Source organism: Salmo salar, chromosome 20, assembly GCF_965601325.2.
Source record: "Salmo salar chromosome 20, fSalSal1, whole genome shotgun sequence".
Taxonomy (NCBI): Eukaryota; Metazoa; Chordata; class Actinopteri; order Salmoniformes; family Salmonidae; genus Salmo; species Salmo salar.
Window position 1 is genome coordinate 91,755,749 of NC_138310.1, and position 25,575 is coordinate 91,781,323.

General features: G+C 50.0%; 1 protein-coding gene across 3 annotated transcripts in view; it reads right to left on the reverse strand.

The window, feature by feature from the left end:
- Positions 1-1,661: 1,661 nt before the first annotated feature.
- rcbtb2 (regulator of chromosome condensation (RCC1) and BTB (POZ) domain containing protein 2) overlaps positions 1,662-25,575 on the reverse strand; it is a 28,331-nt gene continuing 4,417 nt past the window's right edge. For 2 of the 3 annotated variants that reach the window (XM_045704124.2, XM_045704125.2), the window contains 10 exons: positions 21,024-21,174; positions 20,628-20,794; positions 16,955-17,113; positions 15,906-16,013; positions 15,074-15,216; positions 11,731-11,921; positions 11,455-11,581; positions 4,493-4,632; positions 3,838-3,968; positions 1,662-3,410 (listed from right to left, as the gene is read on the reverse strand). In XM_045704124.2, coding sequence (XP_045560080.1) covers positions 3,270-3,410; positions 3,838-3,968; positions 4,493-4,632; positions 11,455-11,581; positions 11,731-11,921; positions 15,074-15,216; positions 15,906-16,013; positions 16,955-17,113; positions 20,628-20,794; positions 21,024-21,174 — 1,458 coding nt within the window. In that variant the 3' untranslated portion in view covers positions 1,662-3,269. Of the gene's footprint in view, positions 3,455-3,837; positions 3,969-4,492; positions 4,633-11,454; positions 11,582-11,730; positions 11,922-15,073; positions 15,217-15,905; positions 16,014-16,954; positions 17,114-20,627; positions 20,795-21,023; positions 21,175-25,575 lie in introns of all 3 variants that reach the window. The other variant, XM_082966817.1, reaches the window with a different exon arrangement.

The following is a 25,575-nucleotide window of genomic DNA, read 5'->3' on the forward strand; positions in this document are numbered from 1 at the left end:
CTGTCAGAATGGAAGTATGGACGTCTAGAAGAAAGGAAACAACGCCCCCCTCTGGTTCACAGCAGGCATTACACCTCGGTGTACAAAGGGTTTTATTCAGTATTATGGACGAGTTAGAATGGGTAGCACTGGCATCAGACGACATATTCTGCATCCCAAATGGCACCCTATTACCTATGTAGTCCACTACTTCTGACCGGAGGTTGTACATCTTCAAAAATGGGACCCAGTTTCTAAAACAGAAGCAAAAGAATGACAGCTTTATCCAGATTTATTAAAACATCATTGTCTTCTCAATGACAAAGCATTTTATCATATTGTTTCTGTATAAAAACAGGCCTATAAGACTCTCTTAACAGATACAAGTTGAAGGAACCAGATTCCGGTCACAGTCGGTTGTCATTTGCACTAGGGGATATCAGTAGTGTTGCGTCACTGACATTAAAGCCCGTAAAGAGAGAGGGGGTGAGTTTCTCCAATATAACCCAGGGCTCTATTCAATCCACATCACAGAAGATTAGCTTTACGTCATGATTACAATGTAAAAAGGAATGTTTCTGCGTCAGCGGAGAGTCCATTCACGGTAAACGCTGCTCCTGTCGCTCTATCGGAAATTACAGTTACATTTTTATCAGTCGATGTGTAACGCTTGAATAGAGGCCCCCTAAACTAACTGCTGTAAACATACTGTATCTGCAAGGCGCCAATATGATGCCGTTTTTCTACAATGTCTGCTTACCAAATGACAACTTATTCCCAACACAGTGTTCCCCCTATGGATCCTGATCACACCCTGGTCCCCCCCTCCCCTTACGGGCCCTGGTCCCTCCCTCCCCTTACGGGCCCTGGTCCCTCCCTCCCCTTACGGGCCCTGGTCCCTCCCCCTCCCTTACGGGCCCTGGTCCCTCCCCCTCCCTTACGGGCCCTGGTCCCTCAACCTCCCTTACGGGCCCTGGTCCCTCAACCTCCCTTACGGGCCCTGGTCCCTCAACCTCCCTTACGGGCCCTGGTCCCTCCCCCTCCCTTACGGGCCCTGGTCCCTCCCTTACGGGCCCTGGTCCCTCCCCCTCCCTTACGGGCCCTGGTCCCTCCCCCTCCCTTACGGGCCCTGGTCCCTCCCCCTCCCTTACGGGCCCTGGTCCCTCCCCCTCCCTTACGGGCCCTGGTCCCTCCCCCTCCCTTACGGGCCCTGGTCCCTCCCCCTCCCTTACGGGCCCTGGTCCCTCCCCCTCCCTTACGGGCCCTGGTCCCTCCCCCTCCCTTACGGGCCCTGGTCCCTCCCCCTCCCTTACGGGCCCTGGTCCCTCCCCCTCCCTTACGGGCCCTGGTCCCTCCCTCCCTTACGGGCCCTGGTCCCTCCCTCCCTTACGGGCCCTGGTCCCTCCCTCCCCTTACGGGCCCTGGTCCCTCCCTCCCCTTACGGGCCCTGGTCCCCCCTCCCTTACGGGCCCTGGTCCCCCCTCCCTTACGGGCCCTGGTCCCCCCTCCCTTACGGGCCCTGGTCAAAAGGTAATGCACTATATAGGGAATCATTTATGATGCATATGACATCACTGACATCCATAGAAAGGTAATGGAGGTCGTCTGTTATGTTTCCTGTTATAGAACATAAATATATGTTTACAGCTGCACATGGACAGAGTTAATGAACGACAGAAATGCGTCAGTAAGCACTTTAACAGGTCCCTCCTCCCCCTTCTGAGTCAATAATGACGTGTGTGTATCATTTCCTATCAGATAATTAGCTCATCACAGGTAAGGTGACTGGATACACAGCAGCGAGTGAGAATAGACAGGCAATACAATAATGAACGAACGACAAAAGCACATCAATACAAGCAGCACAGTACTGTATGAAACAGCTTGGCTAAATAACCTTTTGACCTTCTGAGAGTGACAAAATATGGAATCTACCATTTGCAGTTAGTTGGTGACCATTTAGTTAGTTAGTTAGTTAGTTAGTGTCCATTTTGTCTTGCCCCTGTCTGTTTGGTGTCCTGTTCTGTGCTCGTGTGGCGTAACAGCATGGATTGGACCAGTGTTAACGGGCGTCCAATAACATCAAACCCTCCACAGCAGCAAACAGAGGCGACCCTCCCTCTAACAGTATCTGTTCCCTATTGGACCAGTGTTACAGGTTAGGACTTGCTTCAGGTCCATGGTGTTTAACATCACTAAAGCTCAAATCTCTTAACCCAGGACCCAATAAGTACACTGTTTACAAAGCTCCGTCCCCCAGGGTTGAGACGGCTCCGTCCCCCAGGGTTGAGACGGCTCCGTCCCCCAGGGTTGAGACGGCTCTGTCCCCCAGGGTTGAGACGGCTCTGTCCCCCAGGGTTGAGACGGCTCTGTCCCCCTGTCCCCCAGGGTTGAGACGGCTCTATCCTCCAGGGTTGAGACGGCTCTGTCCTCCAGGGTTGAGACGGCTCCGTCCCCTGTCCCCCAGGGTTGAGACGGCTCCGTCCCCTGTCCCCCAGGGTTGAGACGGCTCCGTCCCGTCTCCCAGGGTTGAGACGGCTCTGTCCCCTGTCTCCCAGGGTTGAGACGGCTCTGTCCCCTGTCCCCCAGGGTTGAGACGGCTCTGTCCTCCAGGGTTGAGACGGCTCCGTCCCCTGTCCCCCAGGGTTGAGACGGCTCCGTCCCGTCCCCCAGGGTTGAGACGGCTCCGTCCCGTCTCCCAGGGTTGAGACGGCTCCGTCCCGTCTCCCAGGGTTGAGACGGCTCCGTCCCGTCTCCCAGGGTTGAGACGGCTCCGTCCCGTCCCCCAGGGTTGAGACGGCTCTGTCCCGTCTCCCAGGGTTGAGACGGCTCTGTCCCCTGTCCCCCAGGGTTGAGACGGCTCCGTCCCGTCCCCCAGGGTTGAGACGGCTCCGTCCCGTCCCCCAGGGTTGAGACAGCTCTGTCCCGTCTCCCAGGGTTGAGACGGCTCTGTCCCCTGTCCCCCAGGGTTGAGACGGCTCCGTCCCGTCTCCCAGAGTTTTAGCACCGCTAGCTGCTGTCAGACAGTTGTTAGGCATCCATCTGCCTTCATCCCTCTCTCCCATCCCCTTCCTACTCCCCCATCCCCCCTCCTGCTCCTCCATCCCCCCTTCCTGCTCCTCCATCCCCCCTTCCTGCTCCTCCATCCCCCCCTCCTGCTCCTCCATCCCCCCTTCCTGCTCCTCCATCCCCCCCCTCCTGCTCCTTCATCCCTCTCTCCCATCCCCCCTCCTACTCCCCCATCCCCCAGTCTCTTAACCCAGGGTCTTAGCTAGTGGGCTGTGGATCAGTCAGTTTTTGAAGGCCCCATAGCGGCTAGCTTTACTGATGAAGGTCTTCAGCAGCTCGTGGTCCATGTCGGCGAAGGCCTGCGTTTGAGTAACGGCTGTCAGGTGGTTGACACAGAACTTGAAGCAGAACTCTTCCAGGTCCTGTAGGAGGAACAGGGAGATGGATGGCTGGTCAGTGGTCAGCGCTGGGGACAGGAGGAGTACAACACAGAGGGCAGTGACTGGTAGAGGAACCACTGGTACAACACAACTGGTACAACAGACAGGACAACAGAGAGGGTCTGGGCTGGCTGGTCAGGGGCCAGGGTCTACAGGAGGACAACAGAGAGGGTCTGGGCTGGCTGGCTGGTCAGCGGCTATGGGAGGACAACAGAGAGGGTCTGGGCTGGCTGGTCAGGGACTACGGGAGGACAACAGAGAGGGTCTGGGCTGGCTGGTCAGGGACTACGGGAGGACAACAGAGAGGGTCTGGGCTGGCTGGTCAGGGACTACGGGAGGACAACAGAGAGGGTCTGGGCTGGCTGGTCAGGGACTACGGGAGGACAACAGAGTGTGTAAAGCCTCTTACCCTGGCCTCGTACTTGACGGCAGCAGAGAGCAGTGTGATAGCGTTTTCCTCAGAGATGCCTCTCTTGATAGTCTCCTGACACAGTCTCTTCAGACGCGTCTCACGGTAGAACGTCGCTAAGTCCAGGAGCCCTACAGTACACACAGGACAGATACATGGAATACGGCCCAAACGCTGCACCAGTTATTTTATAGTGATCTCCTTCTGAGTCCAGGTTAACGGTGGAATTCTAGCGCATTATAACACTTTCTATAAGCTGTCGTAACTCACGCGAGGCCCTAGATGCTGATTTGGGTTCCTTTGCGACCCGTCTGGTAAATAATTAAGCTAGAGAAAACACTGTGGTGTACTTTATGGAGTTCTTTGCACCTCCGCCTGGAGAATAATCTAGGGGAAACACTGCGTCGTACCTCTGGCGTAAAGGTACGCTAGGGTTAGGTGTCGTACCAGGCGGCAGCGTAGCCTAGCGGTTAGAGCGATGGACTAGTTAACCGAAAGGTTGCATGATCAAATCCCCTGAGGTGACAAGTTAAAAATCTGTCGTTCAGCCTCCTGAACGAGGCAGTTAACCCCACTGTTCCTAGGCCGTCATTAAAAATAAGAATTTGTTGTTAACCGACTTGCCTAGTTAAATAAAGGTTAAATTAATATGAACCTATGGCGTCCTCTGGAGGCAGGTTGATGATGTCCGTGTACAGGTATTCCAGGAAGGCCCTGTAGACCAAGTAAGAGAACTGGTGGATCTCAATAGACTCCTCGTCCGTCTCGTTCAGCAACACACGGAAATGTTCACACCTGAAACCACGGGAAGATGACAACAGATCAGTCACCGTGGAAACTGACAACAGATCAGTCACCGTGGAAACTGACAACAGATCAGTCACCGTGGAAACTGACAACAGATCAGTCACCGTGGAAACTGACAACAGATCAGTCACCGTGGAAACTGACAACAGATCAGTCACCGTGGAAACTGACAACAGATCAGTCACCGTGGAAACTGACAACAGATCAGTCACCATGGAGGGTGGCAACAGATCAGTCACCATGGTGACTGGTGATCAGTATGAATGAAAAAAGGAAACCGCACACTGATCAGTGATACTATCAAGAACAGTGTGCGGTTTCCTTTTTTCATTCATCCTGTTTCAACTGTTGCCATGCACCTGTAACAAGATTGCTCAGATGTGCGAGTGCCTTTTGAATCTTGTTAGACTGGTGATCAGTAACCATGGAGGGTGGCAACAGATCAGTCACCATGGAAACTATGTGCACTGATGTGAAGTTAGAATTCAGCCCATGTAGATCTATGGAGCTTAGCTAGCTGGCTAATTAGATACACTACATGACCAAAAGTATGTGGACACCTTCTTGTCGAACATCTCATACCAAAATCATGGGCATTAATATGGAGTTGGTTCCCCCCTTTGCTGCTATTCCAGCCTCCACTCTTCTTGGAAGGCTTTCCACTAGATGTTGGAACATTACTGTGGGGACTTGCTTCCATTCAGCCACAAGAGCATTAGTGAGGTCGGGAAGACTGATGTTGGGCGATTAGGCCTGGCTCGCAGTCGGCGTTCCAATTCATCCCAAAGGTGTTCGATGGGGTTGAGGTCAGGGCACTGCGAAGGCCAGTCAAGTTCTTCCACACCGATCTTGACAAACCATTCCTGTATGGATCTCGCTTTGTGCACGGGGGCATTGTCATGCTGAAACAGGAAAGGGCCTTCCCCAAACTGATGCCACAAAGTTGGAAGCACAGAATCGTCTAGAATGTCATTGTATGCTGTAGCGTTAAGATTTCCCTTCACTGGAACTAAGGGGCTCAAACCATGAAAAACAGCCCCAGACCATTATTCCTCCTCCACCAAACTTTACAGTTAGCATTATGCATTGGGGCAGGTAGCGTTCTCCTGGCATCTGCCAAACCCAGATTCGTCCGTCGAACTGCCAGATGGTGAAGCGTGATTCATCACTCCAGAGAACACGTTTTCACTGCTCCAGAGTCCAATGGCGTTGAGCTTTACACCACTCCAGCCGACGCTTGGCATTGAGCATAGTGATCTTAGGCTTGTGTGCGGCTGCTCGGCCACGGAAACCCATTTCATGAAGCTTCCGACAAACAGTTCTTGTGCTGACGTTGCTTCCAGAGGCAGTTTGGAACTCTGTAGTGAGTGTTGCAACTGAGGACAGACTATTTTTTTACACACTACACACGCTTCATCACTCAGTGGTCCCGTTCTGTGAGCTTATGTGGCCTACCACTTCACGGCTGAGCCGTTGTTGCTCCAAGATATTTCCACTTCACAATATCAACACTTACAGTTGACCCGGGGGCAGCTTTAGCAGGGCAGAAATTTGACAAACTGACTCGTTGGAAAGGTGGTATCCTATAACAGTGCCACATTGAAAGTCACTGAGCTCTTCAGTACGGGCCATTCTACTTCCAATGTTTGTCTATGGAGATTGCATGGCTGTGTGATCAATTTTATACACCTGTCAGCAACAGGTGTGTGGCTGAAATAGCCGAATCCACTAATTTGAAGAAGTGTCCACATACTTTTGTAAATATGTATTTAGTTTCTACACGGAGTACACCAAACATTAGGAAAACCTGCATTCGGCACCTACTACAATACCCCCGTTCAAAAGACACTTCAATGTCTTGCCTATTCACCCTCTGAAAGGGCACACATACACAATCCATGTCTCAAATGGAGTCAAATCCTTCTTTCCTCTCCTTCATCTACACCGAGTGAAAAATACAATACGGGATCATAGCTTTCACCTGCTCAATCCTATGTCCTGGAAACCACCGTGTGTTCTTAATGTTTTGTACACTCAGTGTATGAACAAACACATTTCCAGATGTAAAATAAATAAATTGTCTTTAACTCTGATGGAAAACGATCGCGTTTTAAGGCATGAGGATGTGAGTTATATAAAAAGAGAACCAGAGGGGGAAGCAATAGCAGTGTCCTTGCTTCCTCATAGCGTCAACAGGAAGGACAGAGACACCGAGACATAGTTTCACACACCGCAGTGGAAACTAACATAGCAGACTTGGGAGGAGACAAGGAAGGTAAACTACTGGAAATCACCTTGTTAACAGAGAAATGTTTGTAGCTGTGTGTGTGGGTGTGGCATGAAAAACAAAACTCTGCCCCGTGGCAAAATGTGTATAATTGAAAGAAGTTACCCGTTTTAGCTTTCAGGGGGGCCTCGCCAAAATGTACTACGCCACTGGTTGATACTTGACTAGGGGAAGGGAGAGAGAGAGAGCCACACTTGACTAGGGGAAGGGAGAGAGAGACTTGACTAGGGGAAGGGAGAGAGAGACTTGACTAGGGGAAGGGAGAGAGAGACTTGACTAGGGGAAGGGAGAGAGAGAGAGACTTGACTAGGGGAAGGGAGAGAGAGAGAGACTTGACTAGGGGAAGGGAGAGAGAGAGAGACTTGACTAGGGGAAGGGAGAGAGAGAGAGACTTGACTAGGGGAAGGGAGAGAGAGAGAGACTTGACTAGGGGAAGGGAGAGAGAGAGAGACTTGACTAGGGGAAGGGAGAGAGAGAGAGACTTGACTAGGGGAAGGGAGAGAGAGAGAGACTTGACTAGGGGAAGGGAGAGAGAGAGAGACTTGACTAGGGGAAGGGAGAGAGAGAGAGACTTGACTAGGGGAAGGGAGAGAGAGCCACTTGACTAGGGGAAGGGAGAGAGAGCCACTTGACTAGGGGAAGGGAGAGAGAGACTTGACTAGGGGAAGGGAGAGAGAGACTTGACTAGGGGAAGGGAGAGAGAGACTTGACTAGGGGAAGGGAGAGAGAGAGAGAGAGAGACTTGACTAGGGGAAGGGAGAGAGAGAGAGAGAGAGACTTGACTAGGGGAAGGGAGAGAGAGAGAGAGAGAGACTTGACTAGGGGAAGAGAGAGAGAGAGAGAGAGAGACTTGACTAGGGGAAGAGAGAGAGAGAGAGAGAGAGACTTGACTAGGGGAAGGGAGAGAGAGAGAGACTTGACTAGGGGAAGGGAGAGAGAGAGAGACTTGACTAGGGGAAGGGAGAGAGAGAGAGACTTGACTAGGGGAAGGGAGAGAGAGAGAGACTTGACTAGGGGAAGGAGAGAGAGAGAGAGACTTGACTAGGGGAAGGGAGAGAGAGAGAGAGACTTGACTAAGGGAAGGGAGAGAGAGAGAGAGACTTGACTAGGGGAAGGGAGAGAGAGAGAGAGACTTGACTAGGGGAAGGGAGAGAGAGAGAGACACTTGACTAGGGGAAGGGAGAGAGAGAGAGAGACTTGACTAGGGGAAGGGAGAGAGAGAGAGACACTTGACTAGGGGAAGGGAGAGAGAGAGAGACTTGACTAGGGGAAGGGAGAGAGAGAGAGACTTGACTAGGGGAAGGGAGAGAGAGAGAGACTTGACTAGGGGAAGGGAGAGAGAGAGAGACTTGACTAGGGGAAGGGAGAGAGAGAGAGACTTGACTAGGGGAAGGGAGAGAGAGAGACTTGACTAGGGGAAGGGAGAGAGAGACTTGACTAGGGGAAGGGAGAGAGAGACTTGACTAGGGGAAGGGAGAGAGAGACTTGACTAGGGGAAGGGAGAGAGAGAGAGACTTGACTAGGGGAAGGGAGAGAGAGAGAGACTTGACTAGGGGAAGGGAGAGAGAGAGAGACTTGACTAGGGGAAGGGAGAGAGAGAGAGACTTGACTAGGGGAAGGGAGAGAGAGAGAGACTTGACTAGGGGAAGGGAGAGAGAGAGAGACTTGACTAGGGGAAGGGAGAGAGAGAGAGAGACTTGACTAGGGGAAGGGAGAGAGAGAGAGAGACTTGACTAGGGGAAGGGAGAGAGAGAGAGAGACTTGACTAGGGGAAGGGAGAGAGAGAGAGACTTGACTAGGGGAAGGGAGAGAGAGAGAGAGACTTGACTAGGGGAAGGGAGAGAGAGAGAGACTTGACTAGGGGAAGGGAGAGAGAGAGAGACTTGACTAGGGGAAGGGAGAGAGAGAGAGACTTGACTAGGGGAAGGGAGAGAGAGAGAGACTTGACTAGGGGAAGGGAGAGAGAGAGAGACTTGACTAGGGAAGGGAGAGAGAGAGAGACTTGACTAGGGGAAGGGAGAGAGAGAGACTTGACTAGGGGAAGGGAGAGAGAGAGACTTGACTAGGGGAAGGGAGAGAGAGAGAGACTTGACTAGGGGAAGGGAGAGAGAGAGACTTGACTAGGGGAAGGGAGAGAGAGACTGAGACGACTAGGGGAAGGGAGAGAGAGACTTGACTAGGGGAAGGGAGAGAGAGAGACTGACTAGGGGAAGGGAGAGAGAGAGAGACTTGACTAGGGGAAGGGAGAGAGAGAGACGACTAGGGGAAGGGAGAGAGAGAGAGACTTGACTAGGGGAAGGGAGAGAGAGAGAGACTTGACTAGGGGAAGGGAGAGAGAGACTTGACTAGGGGAAGGGAGAGAGAGAGAGACTTGACTAGGGGAAGGGAGAGAGAGAGAGACTTGACTAGGGGAAGGGAGAGAGAGAGAGACTTGACTAGGGGAAGGGAGAGAGAGAGAGACTTGACTAGGGGAAGGGAGAGAGAGAGAGACTTGACTAGGGGAAGGGAGAGAGAGACTTGACTAGGGGAAGGGAGAGAGAGACTTGACTAGGGGAAGGGAGAGAGAGAGACGACTAGGGGAAGGGAGAGAGAGACTTGACTAGGGGAAGGGAGAGAGAGACTTGACTAGGGGAAGGGAGAGAGAGAGAGACTTGACTAGGGGAAGGAGAGAGAGAGAGAGAGACTTGACTAGGGGAAGGGAGAGAGAGAGAGAGAGACTTGACTAGGGGAAGGGAGAGAGAGAGAGACTTGACTAGGGGAAGGGAGAGAGAGAGAGACTTGACTAGGGGAAGGAGAGAGAGAGAGACTTGACTAGGGGAAGGGGAGAGAGAGAGACTTGACTAGGGGAAGGGGAGAGAGAGAGACTTGACTAGGGGAAGGGGAGAGAGAGAGACTTGACTAGGGGAAGGGGAGAGAGAGAGACTTGACTAGGGGAAGGGAGAGAGAGAGAGACTTGACTAGGGGAAGGGGAGAGAGAGAGAGAGACTTGACTAGGGGAAGGGAGAGAGAGAGAGAGACTTGACTAGGGGAAGGGAGAGAGAGAGAGAGACTTGACTAGGGGAAGGGAGAGAGAGAGAGAGACTTGACTAGGGGAAGGGAGAGAGAGAGAGACTTGACTAGGGGAAGGGAGAGAGAGAGAGACTTGACTAGGGGAAGGGAGAGAGAGAGAGAGACTTGACTAGGGGAAGGGAGAGAGAGAGAGACTTGACTAGGGGAAGGGAGAGAGAGAGAGACTTGACTAGGGGAAGGGAGAGAGAGAGAGACTTGACTAGGGGAAGGGAGAGAGAGAGAGACTTGACTAGGGGAAGGGAGAGAGACTTGACTAGGGGACTAGGGGAAGGGAGAGAGAGAGAGACTTGACTAGGGGAAGGGAGAGAGACTTGACTAGGGGAAGGGAGAGAGAGACTTGACTAGGGGAAGGGGAGAGAGAGACTTGACTAGGGGAAGGGAGAGAGAGACTTGACTAGGGGAAGGGAGAGAGACTTGACTAGGGGAAGGGAGAGAGAGAGACTTGACTAGGGGAAGGGAGAGAGAGAGAGACTTGACTAGGGGAAGGGAGAGAGAGACTTGACTAGGGGAAGGGAGAGAGAGAGACTTGACTAGGGGAAGGGAGAGAGAGAGAGACTTGACTAGGGGAAGGGAGAGAGAGAGAGACTTGACTAGGGGAAGGGAGAGAGAGAGAGACTTGACTAGGGGAAGGGAGAGAGAGAGAGACTTGACTAGGGGAAGGGAGAGAGAGAGAGAGAGACTTGACTAGGGGAAGGGAGAGAGAGAGAGAGAGACTTGACTAGGGGAAGGGAGAGAGAGAGAGACTTGACTAGGGGAAGGGAGAGAGAGAGAGACTTGACTAGGGGAAGGGAGAGAGAGAGAGACTTGACTAGGGGAAGGGAGAGAGAGAGAGACTTGACTAGGGGAAGGGAGAGAGAGAGAGACTTGACTAGGGGAAGGGAGAGGTCTGAGGAGGAGGAATGATGAAGTTCCTGAAATGTATTAACTACCAGTGACTGGCAGCTATCTCTCTGGGTCTCTCCAGTGACCAGTGATCTGTGTTTTGCATGCAGGTTGATGGTGTGCGAGGGCCACAGTGGTACAAAGAGCTAAATAACCTTCATCAGAATGGTGTTGTACCGCAAATAAATGATGTATTTACAGAGGAAAAGTCAACGCGCATAACAACAACAAAAAACTTTTATTGAAAGTATGTGTGGCAGAAATACTAAAAACACGCAGCGCCACAGCATATACTGAATAAACATGTCACTGTTTACAGTTGTTTGGATGAAAGCGTTGGCTAAATTAACATTATCATTGTATTTCACGGTGGTTCTGTGAGATGGTGTGTCCCTCCAAATGGAACCCTTTAACCAAGGCCCATAGGGAGACAAGCGGAGTCTGTTCGGCACCATTTACACAGGCAGCCCAAATTCTGATCTTTCCCACCCCAACTATTGTCAAATGAGCTGATCTGATTGGTATGAAAGATGTGAATTGACCCGCCTGTGTAAACTCAGTCTAAGGTATACCTGATCTTTAAGAGGGCTTTGTGTACGTGGATACACTTTCCATCCACAAGGAACTTGAGATCTGAGATGTCAGGACTGTCGAACTCCCTCTTCAGAGACTGGGCTACTGTCAGATAGTCATCGCCATCTGAATAACACAGAACCAAAAATCAGTCAGTCCTCTAAAAACGAGCCAGAGCAACAACAACAAAACACTCTACGTATCGGAAATACTTCAAATAGTACAGACCTGGGATCAAATACTCATCATCACATCCTGTACAGTGTCAGTCTTACCCACGGTGAGGAGATGCCATGTGACAGCAGGCGTGGCGAAGCATGCAAAGACATCATCAGTGCTGGCGAAGTGAGTGATGTGAGGGCAGGCTACAGCTTGACCCCTACACTGACCCCACATCAGCACTTGACCGCTCTGAGTCTTAGCTGCAGACGTATGGCTGGTGTGGCACGCTGCCACCTCCACCATCCTACAGACAGACAGGACAGACGAGGAGGACAGATATCAGCCTTTTAGATACTTCGCCAGGCTGGACAACCTGACTGTGGCGAAGACCTAAACCCTTCCAGGGCCTTGTCCCCCCCAACCTAAACCCTTCCAGGGCCTTTTCCCCCCAACCTAAACCCTTCCAGGGCCTTTTCACCCCAACCTAAACCCTTCCAGGGCCTTTTCCCCCCAACCTAAACCCTTCCAGGGCCTTTTCACCCCAACCTAAACCCTTCCAGGGCCTTTTCACCCCAACCTAAACCCTTCCAGGGCCTTTTCCCCCCAACCTAAACCCTTCCAGGGCCTTTTCCCCCCCAACCTAAACCCTTCCAGGGCCTTTTCCCCCCAACCTAAACCCTTCCAGGGCCTTTTCCCCCCAACCTAAACCCTTCCAGGGCCTTTTCCCCCCAACCTAAACCCTTCCAGGGCCTTTTCCCCCCAACCTAAACCCTTCCAGGGCCTTTTCACCCCAACCTAAACCCTTCCAGGGCCTTTTCACCCCAACCTAAACCCTTCCAGGGCCTTTTCCCCCCAACCTAAACCCTTCCAGGGCCTTTTCCCCCCAACCTAAACCCTTCCAGGGCCTTTTCCCCCAACCTAAACCCTTCCAGGGCCTTTTCACCCCAACCTAAACCCTTCCAGGGCCTTTTCCCCCCAACCTAAACCCTTCCAGGGCCTTTTCCCCCCAACCTAAACCCTTCCAGGGCCTTTTCCCCCCAACCTAAACCCTTCCAGGGCCTTTTCCCCCCAACCTAAACCCTTCCAGGGCCTTTTCCCCCCAACCTAAACCCTTCCAGGGCCTTTTCCCCCCCAACCTAAACCCTTCCAGGGCCTTTTCCCCCCAACCTAAACCCTTCCAGGGCCTTGTCCCCCCAACCTAAACCCTTCCAGGGCCTTTTCACCCCAACCTAAACCCTTCCAGGGCCTTTTCCCCCCAACCTAAACCCTTCCAGGGCCTTTTCACCCCAACCTAAACCCTTCCAGGGCCTTGTCCCCCCCAACCTAAACCCTTCCAGGGCCTTTTCCCCCCAACCTAAACCCTTCCAGGGCCTTGTCACCCCAACCTAAACCCTTCCAGGGCCTTTTCCCCCCCAACCTAAACCCTTCCAGGGCCTTGTCACCCCAACCTAAACCCTTCCAGGGCCTTTTCCCCCCAACCTAAACCCTTCCAGGGCCTTTTCACCCCAACCTAAACCCTTCCAGGGCCTTGTCCCCCCCAACCTAAACCCTTCCAGGGCCTTTTCCCCCCAACCTAAACCCTTCCAGGGCCTTGTCACCCCAACCTAAACCCTTCCAGGGCCTTTTCCCCCCCAACCTAATCCCTTCCAGTGCCTTGTCACCCCAACCTAAACCCTTCCAGGGCCTTTTCCCCCCAACCTAAACCCTTCCAGGGCCTTTTCCCCCCAACCTAAACCCTTCCAGGGCCTTTTCCCCCCAACCTAAACCCTTCCAGGGCCTTTTCACCCCAACCTAAACCCTTCCAGGGCCTTTTCACCCCAACCTAAACCCTTCCAGGGCCTTTTCCCCCCCAACCTAAACCCTTCCAGGGCCTTTTCCCCCCAACCTAAACCCTTCCAGGGCCTTGTCACCCCAACCTAAACCCTTCCAGGGCCTTGTCCCCCCAACCTAAACCCTTCCAGGGCCTTTTCCCCCCCAACCTAAACCTTTATTTATTTTTTTTCACTGGAAAGATCTTTGCCAAGATACTGAAGTGACTCTAGCCCTGTATACACCCGGTTCTAACTTGGTACATATTCTGATTGTGGCCACATTTGAAGACCGGTGTAGATTACCTCCAGAGGGTAGTCTGCGAGGTGATTACCTCCAGAGGGTAGTCTGCGAGGTGATTACCTCCAGAGGGTAGTCTGCGAGGTGATTACCTCCAGAGGGTAGTCTGCGAGGTGATTACCTCCAGAGGGTAGTCTGCGAGGTGATTACCTCCAGAGGGTAGTCTGTGTCTGGATATCTTACAAGTGTAGACAGATCTGGACAGAGAAACCATTTAAATCGTCATTATCCCGCCCTCTAAAATCACTGGCTGGCGGCACCAATATCCCGCCCTCTAAAATCACTGGCTGGCGGCACCAATATCCCGCCCTCTAAAATCACTGGCTGGCGGCACCAATATCCCGCCCTCTAAAATCACTGGCTGGCGGCACCAATATCCCGCCCTCTAAAATCACTGGCTGGTTACATCACTATAGTTCCTAGAATAAATAAATATTTTGAAAGAGTAGCTGTGAAAAATAATTTGCACAAAAATGGGACCAGGAAATCTGGTCACAATGCAGACTCGGTGGACAGATGAGACATTTTAATACCATGTGTAGACACACGTCTGGAAATGTGAGCACATTCAGAATGTGGACAAGATCAGGGCAAAAGGACCCCAAGTTAGAACCAGGTATAAAACGGGGCTATTGAATGGTACGCCACCACTAGTGTCAATATGGGGAAGATGAGACCAATGAGTTCCTTCATTTCATTTGAAAAGGATAAGGTGAGATTTCAATCCAGGACCTGGGTTAAACATGTCACCACGTACACAAGCACTACTTCCACTGAAGTCGTATGGGTGTCAATGCGTAGCCCTAATGTCTACGGCAGTTAGTTCCATTAGCAAATGTACACCGGGATAATACTGCTCGTGTGATATCAGAAAGATATGAAGGTACGGAACTCTAGATATCGCCCAAGCTTACCTGGTGGCCGTCCTACCCTGGGGCCCTGGCCTGGTGGCTGTCCTACCCTGGGGGCCGTCCTACCCTGGGGCCCTGGCCTGGTGGCTGTCCTACCCTGGTGGCCGTCCTACCCTGGGGCCCTGGCCTGGTGGCTGTCCTACCCTGGGGGCCGTCCTACTCTGGGGCCCTGGCCTGGTGGCTGTCCTACCCTGGGGGCCGTCCTACCCTGGGGCCCTGGGGGCCGTTCTACCCTGGGGGCCGTCCTACCCTGGGGATCGTCCTACCCTGGAGGCCGTCCTACCCTGGAGGCCGTCCTACCCTGGAGGCCGTCCTACACTGGGACCCTGGAGGCAGTCCTACACTGGGACCCTGGAGGCAGTCCTACACTGGGACCCTGGAGGCAGTCCTACCCTGGGACGTGGAGGCGGTCCTGCCCTGGGACAGAGGAACTCACCTCTCCTTGTCTGTGTTGATGAGTGTGGGGACAGCCTGGTTACTCTTGTTGCCTGTCCCCAGCTGCCCGTAAGAGTTGGCCCCCCAAGCGTAAATAAAGCCCTCGTCCGTCAGCGCCAGCGTATGGGCGTAGCCACAAGCAACCTGCATGGCACAGACAAACAGGAAGTTAATATTCAGACCTTCCCATGTCATTACCCTGTATCTTCCTACCTGCACAGCACATTCAACCATGAGTCCCCACACAGAGCTAACAGAGTAGGTTTGGGTCGACCCCTCACCTGTGTATAACGTCCACCCCTCACCTGTGTATAACGTCCACCCCTCACCTGTGTATAACGTCCACCCCTCACCTGTGTATAACGTCCACCCCTCACCTGTGTATAACGTCCACCCCTCACCTGTGTATAACGCCCACCCCTCACCTGTGTATAACGCCCACCCCTCACCTGTGTATAACGCCCACCCCTCACCTGTGTATAACGTCCACCCCTCACCTGTGTATAACGCCCACCCCTCACCTGTGTATAACGCCCACCCCTCACCTGTGTATAACGCCCACCCCTCACCTGTGTATAACGCCCACCCCTCACCTGTGTATAACGCCCACCCCTCACCTGTGTATAACGCCCACCCCTCACCTGTGTATAACGCCCACCCCTCACCTGTGTATAACGCCCACCCCTCACCTGTGTATAACGCCCACCCCTCACCTGTGTATAACGTCCACCCCTCACCTGTGTATAACGTCCACCCCTCACCTGTGTATAACGTCGACCCCTCACCTGTATATAATGTCGACCCCTCACCTGTATATAATGTTGACCCCTCACCTGTATAATGTTGACTCCCTGTAGAGCTGCGATCCTACACGGGGTCTGCTGGTTCCCATTGTTGCCCAGACCAAGCTGCCCGTTACAGTTATAGCCCCAACCATAGGTCTGCAAACAGATCGCAGATTATAGTCCCACAGATAGCAACGGGACGGGGTTGGGGTCCCACAGATAGCAACGGGACGGGGTTGGGGTCCCACAGATAGCAACGGGACGGGGTTGTAGTCCCACAGATAGCAACGGGACGGGGTTGTAGTCCCACAGATAGCAACGGGACGGGGTTGTGGTCCCACAGATAGCAACGGGACGGGGTTGTAGTCCCACAGATAGCAACGGGACGGGGTTGTAGTCCCACAGATAGCAACGGGACGGGGTTGGGGTCCCACAGATAGCAACGGGACGGGGTTGTGGTCCCACAGATAGCAACGGGACGGGGTTGTGGTCCCACAGATAGCAACGGGACGGGGTTGTGGTCCCACAGATAGCAACGGGACGGGGTTGTGGTCCCACAGATAGCAACGGGACGGGGTTGTGGTCCCACAGATAGCAACGGGACGGGGTTGTGGTCCCACAGATAGCAACGGGACGGGGTTGGGGTCCCACAGATAGCAACGGGACGGGGTTGGGGTCCCACAGATAGCAACGGGACGGGGTTGTGGTCCCACAGATAGCAACGGGACGGGGTTGTAGTCCCACAGATAGCAACGGGACGGGGTTGTAGTCCTACAATAATACAATACATCCTAACTCACTGACTCCATTGGGTGCATCAGCAGCCTTCCACGCTCAAAAGCACAAATTATATTTTTTTTGGACAGCTATTATATTTACTGTCTTTTACACTGTCTGCAGCTGAATCAATAGTTGATTATGAAAACAGACTCTTCTGCCACGACTTCATCGACTACCGATCAATGCATCGATTTCTTACATTACGTAACCATCCTCTTTCTTTCTTTCTGCCATACAAACAAACAAACTGGGCCTTGACATCAACACGACCGTATAAAATACTTGTTGTATTAAGGATTTACTTAAAGTATCCTCACCTCTCCATTGTCCAGCACAGCCATGGAACAGAGCTGACCACAGGCGATATTAACCACGACTTTGTTCTGCAGGCAGCTGCTGACCCGGCGAGGCGTGGGCTGGTTGGCCGTCGACCCTGACCCCACCTGTCCAGAGTTGTTGTAGCCCCATGCAAACACCTTGAGGGGGGGGGGGGGGGGGGGGGGAGGGAGGGAGGAGATGTCAGAGGGGAAAGGTTAAAAAAGGTCACAGAACCAGGAAATTCACAACAAAACCAGGACATTTAAGAACAGATGTACACTGTATGTACGTAGGTATATATTTACCTAAATTGCCTCACCCCCTTGCTGGGGAACGTAACAGGGTGTATACGGAGTCGATTTACAAGAAAAAAAACCCAAAAATTGTTCAAACAGAAGAGGGAACTACAAAAGCTGTGTTCAGAATGGCAGTTAACTCAAATCCTATTTATAGTGAACAAAAAATATAAAAATGCAACAATTTCACAGATTTTACTGAGTTACAGTTCAGAAGGTAATCTGTCAATTCAAATAAATGTATTAGGCTATGGATGCCCAGTCATGTGAAAGTGGTGCAGCCATGGGTGGAGCCTGGGAGGGCATAGGGCCACCCAGAATTAGATTTTCCCCATAAAAGGGCTTTATTACAGTGAGAAATGCTCCTCAGTTTCCATCAGCTGTCCAGTCTCAGAAGATGGATGAGGAGGTTCCTGACAGGCGTAGCTACGAGTGGTCTGCGTTTCTGAGGCTGATTAGAGGTACTGCCAAATTCTCTAAAATGATGATGGAGGTCACTTATGGTTGAGAAATAAACAAATTCTCTGGCAACAGCTCTGGTGGACATTCCTGCAGTCCTGCATGCCAATTGCACGCTCCCTGAAAACTTGAGACATCTGTGGCATTGTGTTGGTTGACAAAACTGCACATTTTAGATTGGCCTTTGTTTTGTGCCCAGCACAAGGTGCACATGTGTAATGATCATGCTGTTTAATAATCAACTTCTTGATATGCCACACCTGTCAGGTGGATGGATTATTTTTGGGAAAAATGAGAAATGCTCACTAACAGGGATGTAAAGAAATGTGTGCACAATGACAGAAATTATATTTTTGTGCATATAGAACATTTTCTGGGATCTTTTTATTTCAGCTCATGAAACATGGGACTAACACTTTACATATTGCGTTTATCACATGGCCAGGAATCAGATATAAATCTGAACCATTTTTGAACTACTCGAGAAGTAGGAGTGTCTTTAAATCCTCAAGGTCCTTGACCTCTTGAGAACCACTGATCAAAAAGACATGCTATTTCCTTACAGACTAAACATGGCTTTGTGATTGTGTCTTTTCGTAATTTTGTCTGTTTGCCTCTGGGCCCAACTTGTAAGCCCGAAATATATCAGCTTTATCAGTTGTCAGTATCTGAGCTCTGATCAAGGGATAAAGAGGCGTACACTTTTTGAGCTTTTCCCCACCAGAACACTTTGGAGGAGCAGTGACCAAATCTCTCACAGCCATTTTAGGAATGTGGCAATCCACTCAAACTGAGTAAAATACACAGTACCAGTCAAAAGATTGGACACACCTAAATCATTCAAGGGTTTGTCTTTATTTTTACTAATTTTATACATTGTAGAATAATAGTGAAGACATCAAAACTATGAAATAACACACATGGAATCATGTAGTAACCACAACAAAGAGAAGGTGTGTCCAAAGGTTTGACAGGTACTGTACATCCACCTCCTTCTCGTTGACAGGCGGTTACAAACCGGCTGTTCCGACCGAGATCAAACTCTGTTCATGGTGCAGGGTGCCATGACTGGATACTGAGTGCTTAGAGACTCTCTCTCTCTCTCTATTGGATGGCATGCTGACGTTCTTATGCTGCATGTTCATCTGGTCTTTTTTCCCCTGTGCTCCAGCTGTAATTTATGTTGCTCCAACTTTGCCTTCAGTTCTAACTCCCTCAGTTGCACGTCTACGGGACTCACCCCACTGCCCGTAGCACCATTTTCATCAGTCTCTCTCTGCGAGAGCATTTCCTCCTCCACCAAAACAGTACTGAGCAACACTTTTTATTTTTTGTAATCATTTTTTAACCACTTTTTTTCTCCCCAATTTCGGGGCCTGGTAGTTACAGTCTTGTCTCGTCGCTGCAACATCCCGTACGGACTCGAGAGAGGCGAAGGTCGAGAGCCATGCGTCCTCCGGAACACGACCCTGCCAAGCCGCACTGCTTCTTGACATAGTAGCCGCTTAACCAGGAAGCCAGACGCACCAATGTGTCAGAGGAAACACAATACACCTGCGCCCGACCCGCCACAGGAGTCGCTAGAGTGCGATGGGACAAGGACATCCCTGCCGGGCAAACCCTCCCCTAACCCGGACGACACTGGGCCAAGTTGTGCGCCGCCCCATAAGTCGCCCGGTCGCGGCCGGCTGTGACAGAGCCTGGACTCGAACCAGGATCTCTAGTGGCACAGCGATGCAGTGTCTTAGACCACTGCGCCACTCGGGAGACAGTACTTTGACTACTGCTTTAGGATCGCTAGATGCCTCTGATGCCATAATGCTTTGCAATGAGCAGATTTGCCTTCGTACATTTATCTAGCATCTCCCATGTAGGGTTTTTAACCTGTGTGTATATGTAATATAACCCCTAAGGATAGATGTCAGTGACAAACTCTACCACAAAAGTGTATTTTGAACATTCAAATAGCTTGGCACAGCAGAGCTCCAGAGTAGGAGATTAGAGCGACTACCACACTCATGGGAAACAAGATCCCCGGACCAGCCCCCATTTTATTACCAAAAAAATTGTCACTCAAAACAGACTCATGGGGGTGTCCACTGAAAGATGACTAGTAACAACAACTGGGACCTAAAAAGACACTCACCATGAGACCCATTAAATTTGCCCAAGAAAAGACAAACAAAAGAAAAACCCACAAACGTAAAAACAGGATGCAAACCAAAAAAAGTGGAACAAAACGAAAACAGGAAATATCAAACAATGGATTGTTTTTCTACCTTTCGAATAAGGGAGCGCCAACTGAAGGTGTTAACCCTCCACATCTCTCAAGACCTCTGGTTTACTGGGCCAGCCACTCTCAATAACACCGCCTGTAGCCACCCTCAATAACACCGCCTGTAGCCACCCTCAATAACACCGCCTGTAGCCACCCTCAATAACACCGCCTGTAGCCACCCTCAATAACACCGCCTGTAGCCACCCTCAATAACACCGCCTGTAGCCACCCTCAATAACACCGCCTGTAGCCACCCTCAATAACACCGCCTGTAGCCACCCTCAATAACACCGCCTGTAGCCACCCTCAATAACACCGCCTGTAGCCACCCTCAATAACACCGCCTGTAGCCACCCTCAATAACACCGCCTGTAGCCACCCTCAATAACACCGCCTGTAGCCACCCTCAATAACACCGCCTAGTCAGCCACCCTCAATAACACCGCCTGTAGCCACCCTGCAATAACACCTACCGGGCCCCGGTCACGGCCCATACCTCCGGGCCCCGGTCACGGCCCATACCTCCGGGCCCCGGTCACGGCCCATACCTCCGGGCCCCGGTCACGGCCCATACCTCCGGGCCCTGGTCAAAAGTGGTGTACTATAAAGAAATAGGGTGCAATTTGGGACGCATACTACCTCTCCGTCGGTAGTGAGGGCGATGGTGTGGTGAGAGCCACAGGCCACCTCCGTCACCCTCTTGTTGAGCAGGTTAGTGGAGACCTGGGCTGGGGTCAAGCCATGGTTGGTGGTCCCATTGCCCAGCTGGCTGTAGCCGTTGTGTCCCCAGGCAAACACTTCTCCATCTACACAGCACATATAATAGATTGATTTTAGTTGAGAAATATTCACATTTATAGGTCAGAATTAAACCACTTTAAGAAATAACCTCAATCCAATGTCTACCTTGTACGGAGTAAAAATTGGGGGGAAAAAAATATATATTTCTTGACAAAAACCATACAAAAATATATGGAATCCTACTTTAACAAGCAACAAAATGTACCAAACACGATTTAGACCGTCTCATCTCACCGGCAGTAGCGATGACTACATGTGGTCCTGTTCCGTAGCTCAGAGAGACGATCTTCTTCCCACATAGCACGTCGATCCTGCGGGGCTCGATGGTGCTCTGCAGATCCCCCAGACCCAGACAGCCACTACAGTTGGTACCCAGGGCAAACACCTGTACAATGAGGAGCAAAACAGCTTGTCTGAGGCCCAAATTACAGCCCATTCCCCCCAAAATTACAGCCCATTCCCCCCAAATTACAGCCCATTCCATCCAAATTACAGCCCATTCCATCCAAATTACAGCCCATTCCCCCCAAATTACAGCCCCCCCATCGCCCCCCCAAATTACAGCCCATGCCCCCCAAATTACAGCCCATTCCTATTAGCTGCTGCCTACTCTTCCTGGGGTCCATCGAAATTAAGGCAGTTTATACCATTTTAAAACATGACAATACATTCACAACACACTGTTACATTCACAACACAATATCTACAGTACTAAATCCATGTGTATGTGATCGTGTGTGTGCGTGTGTGCATGTGTCTCTGCCTATGTGTGTGTGTGTGTGTGTGTGTCTTCACAGTCCCCACTGTTCCATAAGGTGTATTTTTATCTGTTTTTTTAAATCTGATTCTGCTGCTGCATCAGTTACCTGATGTGGAATAGAGTTCCATGTAGTCATGGCTCTATGTAGTATCTGCTAAATGACTAAAATGTAATGTAAATGTATGTAGTACTGTGCTCCTCCCATAGTCTGTTCTGGACTTGGGGACTGTGAAGAGACCTCTGGTGGCGTGTCTTGTGGGGTATGGATGGGGTGTCCGAGCTGTGTGCCAGTAGTTTAGACAGACCTCTGGTGGCATGTCTTGTGGGGTATGGATGGGTGTCTGAGCTGTGTGCCAGTAGTTTAGACAGACCTCTGGTGGCATGTCTTGTGGGGTATGCATGGGGTGTCCGAGCTGTGTGCAGGTATTTTAGACAGACAGCTCGGTGCATTCAACATGTCAATACCTCTCATATATACAAGTAGTGATGAAGTCAATCTCTCCTCCACTTTCAGCCAGGAGAGATTGACATGCATATTATTAATATTAGCTCTCTGTGTACATCCAAGGGCCAGACGTGCTGCCGTTCTGATCCAATTACAATTTTCCTGAGTCTGTTTTTGTGGCACCTGACCACATGACTGAACAGTAGTCCAGGTGCAACAAAACTAGGGCCTGTAGGACCTGCCTTGTTGATAGTGCTGTGAAGAAGGTAGAAACTAGGGCCTGTAGGACCTGCCTTGTTGATAGTGTTGTTAAGAAGGTAGAAACTAGGGCCTGTAGGACCTGCCTTGTTGATAGTGTTGTTAAGAAGGTAGAAACTAGGGCCTGTAGGACCTGCCTTGTTGATAGTGCTGTTAAGAAGGTAGAAACTAGGGCCTGTAGGACCTGCCTTGTTGATAGTGCTGTGAAGAAGGTAGAAACTAGGGCCTGTAGGACCTGCCTTGTTGATAGTGTTGTTAAGAAGGTAGAAACTAGGGCCTGTAGGACCTGCCTTGTTGATAGTGCTGTGAAGAAGGTAGAAACTAGGGCCTGTAGGACCTGCCTTGTTGATAGTGTTGTTAAGAAGGTAGAAACTAGGGCCTGTAGGACCTGCCTTGTTGATAGTGCTGTTTAGAAGGTAGAAACTAGGGCCTGTAGGACCTGCCTTGTGGATAGTGTTGTTAAGAAGGTAGAAACTAGTGCCTGTAGGACCTGCTTTGTTGATAGTGTTGTTAAGAAGGTAGAAACTAGGGCCTGTAGGACCTGCCTTGTTGATAGTGCTGTTAAGAAGGTAGAAACTAGGGCCTGTAGGACCTGCCTTGTTGATAGTGCTGTGAAGAAGGTAGAAACTAGGGCCTGTAGGACCTGCCTTGTTGATAGTGTTGTTAAGAAGGTAGAAACTAGGGCCTGTAGGACCTGCCTTGTTGATAGTGCTGTGAAGAAGGTAGAAACTAGGGCCTGTAGGACCTGCCTTGTTGATAGTGTTGTTAAGAAGGTAGAAACTAGGGCCTGTAGGACCTGCCTTGTTGATAGTGTTGTTAAGAAGGTAGAAACTAGTGCCTGTAGGACCTGCCTTGTTGATAGTGTTGTTAAGAAGGTAGAAACTAGGGCCTGTAGGACCTGTCTTGTTGATAGTGTTGTTAAGAAGGTAGAAACTAGGGCCTGTAGGACCTGCCTTGTTGATAGTGTTGTTAAGAAGGTAGAAACTAGTGCCTGTAGGACCTGCTTTGTTGATAGTGTTGTTAAGAAGGTAGAGCAGTGGTTTATTATGGACATACAACAGTAGCTAAGATGGGGATAAGTCTGTCTACTACTGCATCAATATGTTTTGACCATGACAGTTTACAATCCAGGGTTACTCCAAGCAGTTTAGTCAGCACAACTTGCTCAAATTTCCATATTATTTATTACAAGATTTAGTTCAGGTTTAGTGAATGATTTGTCCCAAATACAATGCTTTAAGTTTTAGAAATATTAAAGGACTAAATTATTCCTTGCCACCCATTCTGAAACTAACTGCAGCTCTTTGTTAAGTGTTGCAGTTATTTCAGTCACTGTAGTAGCTGACTTGTATAGTGTTGAGTCATCCACATACATAAGACACTCCGTCTTTCCTCAAAGCCAGTGGCATGTCATTAGTAAAGATCGGAATAAAAGGGGCCTAGACAGCTACCCTGGGGAATTCCTGATTCTACCTGGATTATGTTGGAGAGGCTTCCATTAAAGAACACCCTCTGTGTTCTGTTAGACAGGTAACTCTTTACCAACATTATAGCAGTGGGTGTAAAGCCATTATAGCAGTGGGTGTAAAGCCATTATAGCAGGGGGTGTAAAGCCATTATAGCAGGGGGTGTAAAGCCATTATAGCAGGGGGTGTAAAGCCGTAACACATACTTTTTGCCAGCAGTAGAATATGATCAATAATGTCAAAAGCTGCACTGAAATCTAACAAAACAGCCCCCACAATCTGTTGATCATCAATTTCTCTCAGCCAATCATCAGTCATTTGTGTAAGTGCTGTGCTTGTTGAATGTCCTTCTCTATAAACATGCTGAAAGTCTGTTGTCAATTTGTTTACTGTAAAATAGCATTGCATATGGTCAAGCACAATTTTTTTTCAAAAAGTTTACTAAGGGTTGGTAACAGGCCGATTGGTCGGCTATTTGAGACAGTAAAGGGGGCTTTACTATTATTAGGTAGTGGAATGACTTTAGCTTCCCTCCAGGCCTGAGGGCACACGCTCTCTAGTAGGCTTCAACTGAAGATGTCGCAAAAAGGAGTGGAAATATCGCCCGCTATCATCCTCAGTTATTTTCCATCCAAGTTGTCAGACCCCGGTGGCTTGTCATTGTTGATAAACAACAATATATTTTTTTTCACCTCTACTTTACGGAATTCAAATTTACAATGCTTGTCTTTCATAATTTGGTCAGATATACTTGGATGTGTAGTGTCAGCGTTTGTTGCTGGCATGTCACGCCTAAATTTGCTAATCTTGCCAATTAAAAAAATCATTAAAGTAGTTGGTAATATCAGTTGGTTTTGTGATGAACGAGCATCTGATTCAATGAATGATGGAGCTGAGTTTGCCTTTTTTCCTATCATTCATCTTGGTTTCTTCATCTTTTTATTCAGTTTAGTCACATGATTTCTCTATTTGCAGTACGTTTGCCAATCGGTTGTTCAGCCAGACCTATTTGCCATTCCCTTTGCCTCATCCCTCTACAACCATATAATGTTTCAATTCCTCATCAATCCACAGGGATTTAACAGTTTTTAACAGTCATTTTCTTAATAGGTGCTTATTAGTAACTAGAATAAGCAATTTCATAAATGTGTCAAGTGCAGCGTCTGGTTGCTCCTCATTACTCACCACAGACCAGCAAATATTCTTCACATCATCAACATAGGAATCACTACAAAACTTCTTGTATGACCTCTTATACACTATAATAGGCCCAGCCTTTGGAACTTTGGTTTTCCTAGATATGGCTACTATATTGTGATCACTACATCCTATGGATCTGGATACTGTTTTAGAGCACATTTCTGCAGCGTTAGTAAAGATGTGATCGATACATGTTGATGATTTCATTCCTGTGCTGTTTGTAACTACCCTGGTAGGTTGACTGATAATCTGAACCAGGTTCCAGGCACTGGTTACAGTTTAAAGCTTTTTCCTGAGTGGGCAGCTTGATGAAAGCCAGTCAGTAATTAAATCACCCAGAAAATATACCTCTCTGTTGATATCACATACATTATCAAGCATTTCACACATATTATCCAGATACTGACTGTTATCACTTGGTGGTCTATAGCAGCTTCCCACCAGAATGGGCTTCAGGTGAGGCAGATGAACCCTGTAGCCATATTACTTCAACAGTATTTAACATGAGATCCTCTCTAATCTTTACAGGAATGTGGTTCTGAATATAAAAACAGCAACACCTCCACCATAGTCATTTCTATATTTTGTGTAAAAGTTTAGTCTGGGTGCCCACTACGACAACAAATTGGCATAGTTTTAAGTTTATAAAGACACTGC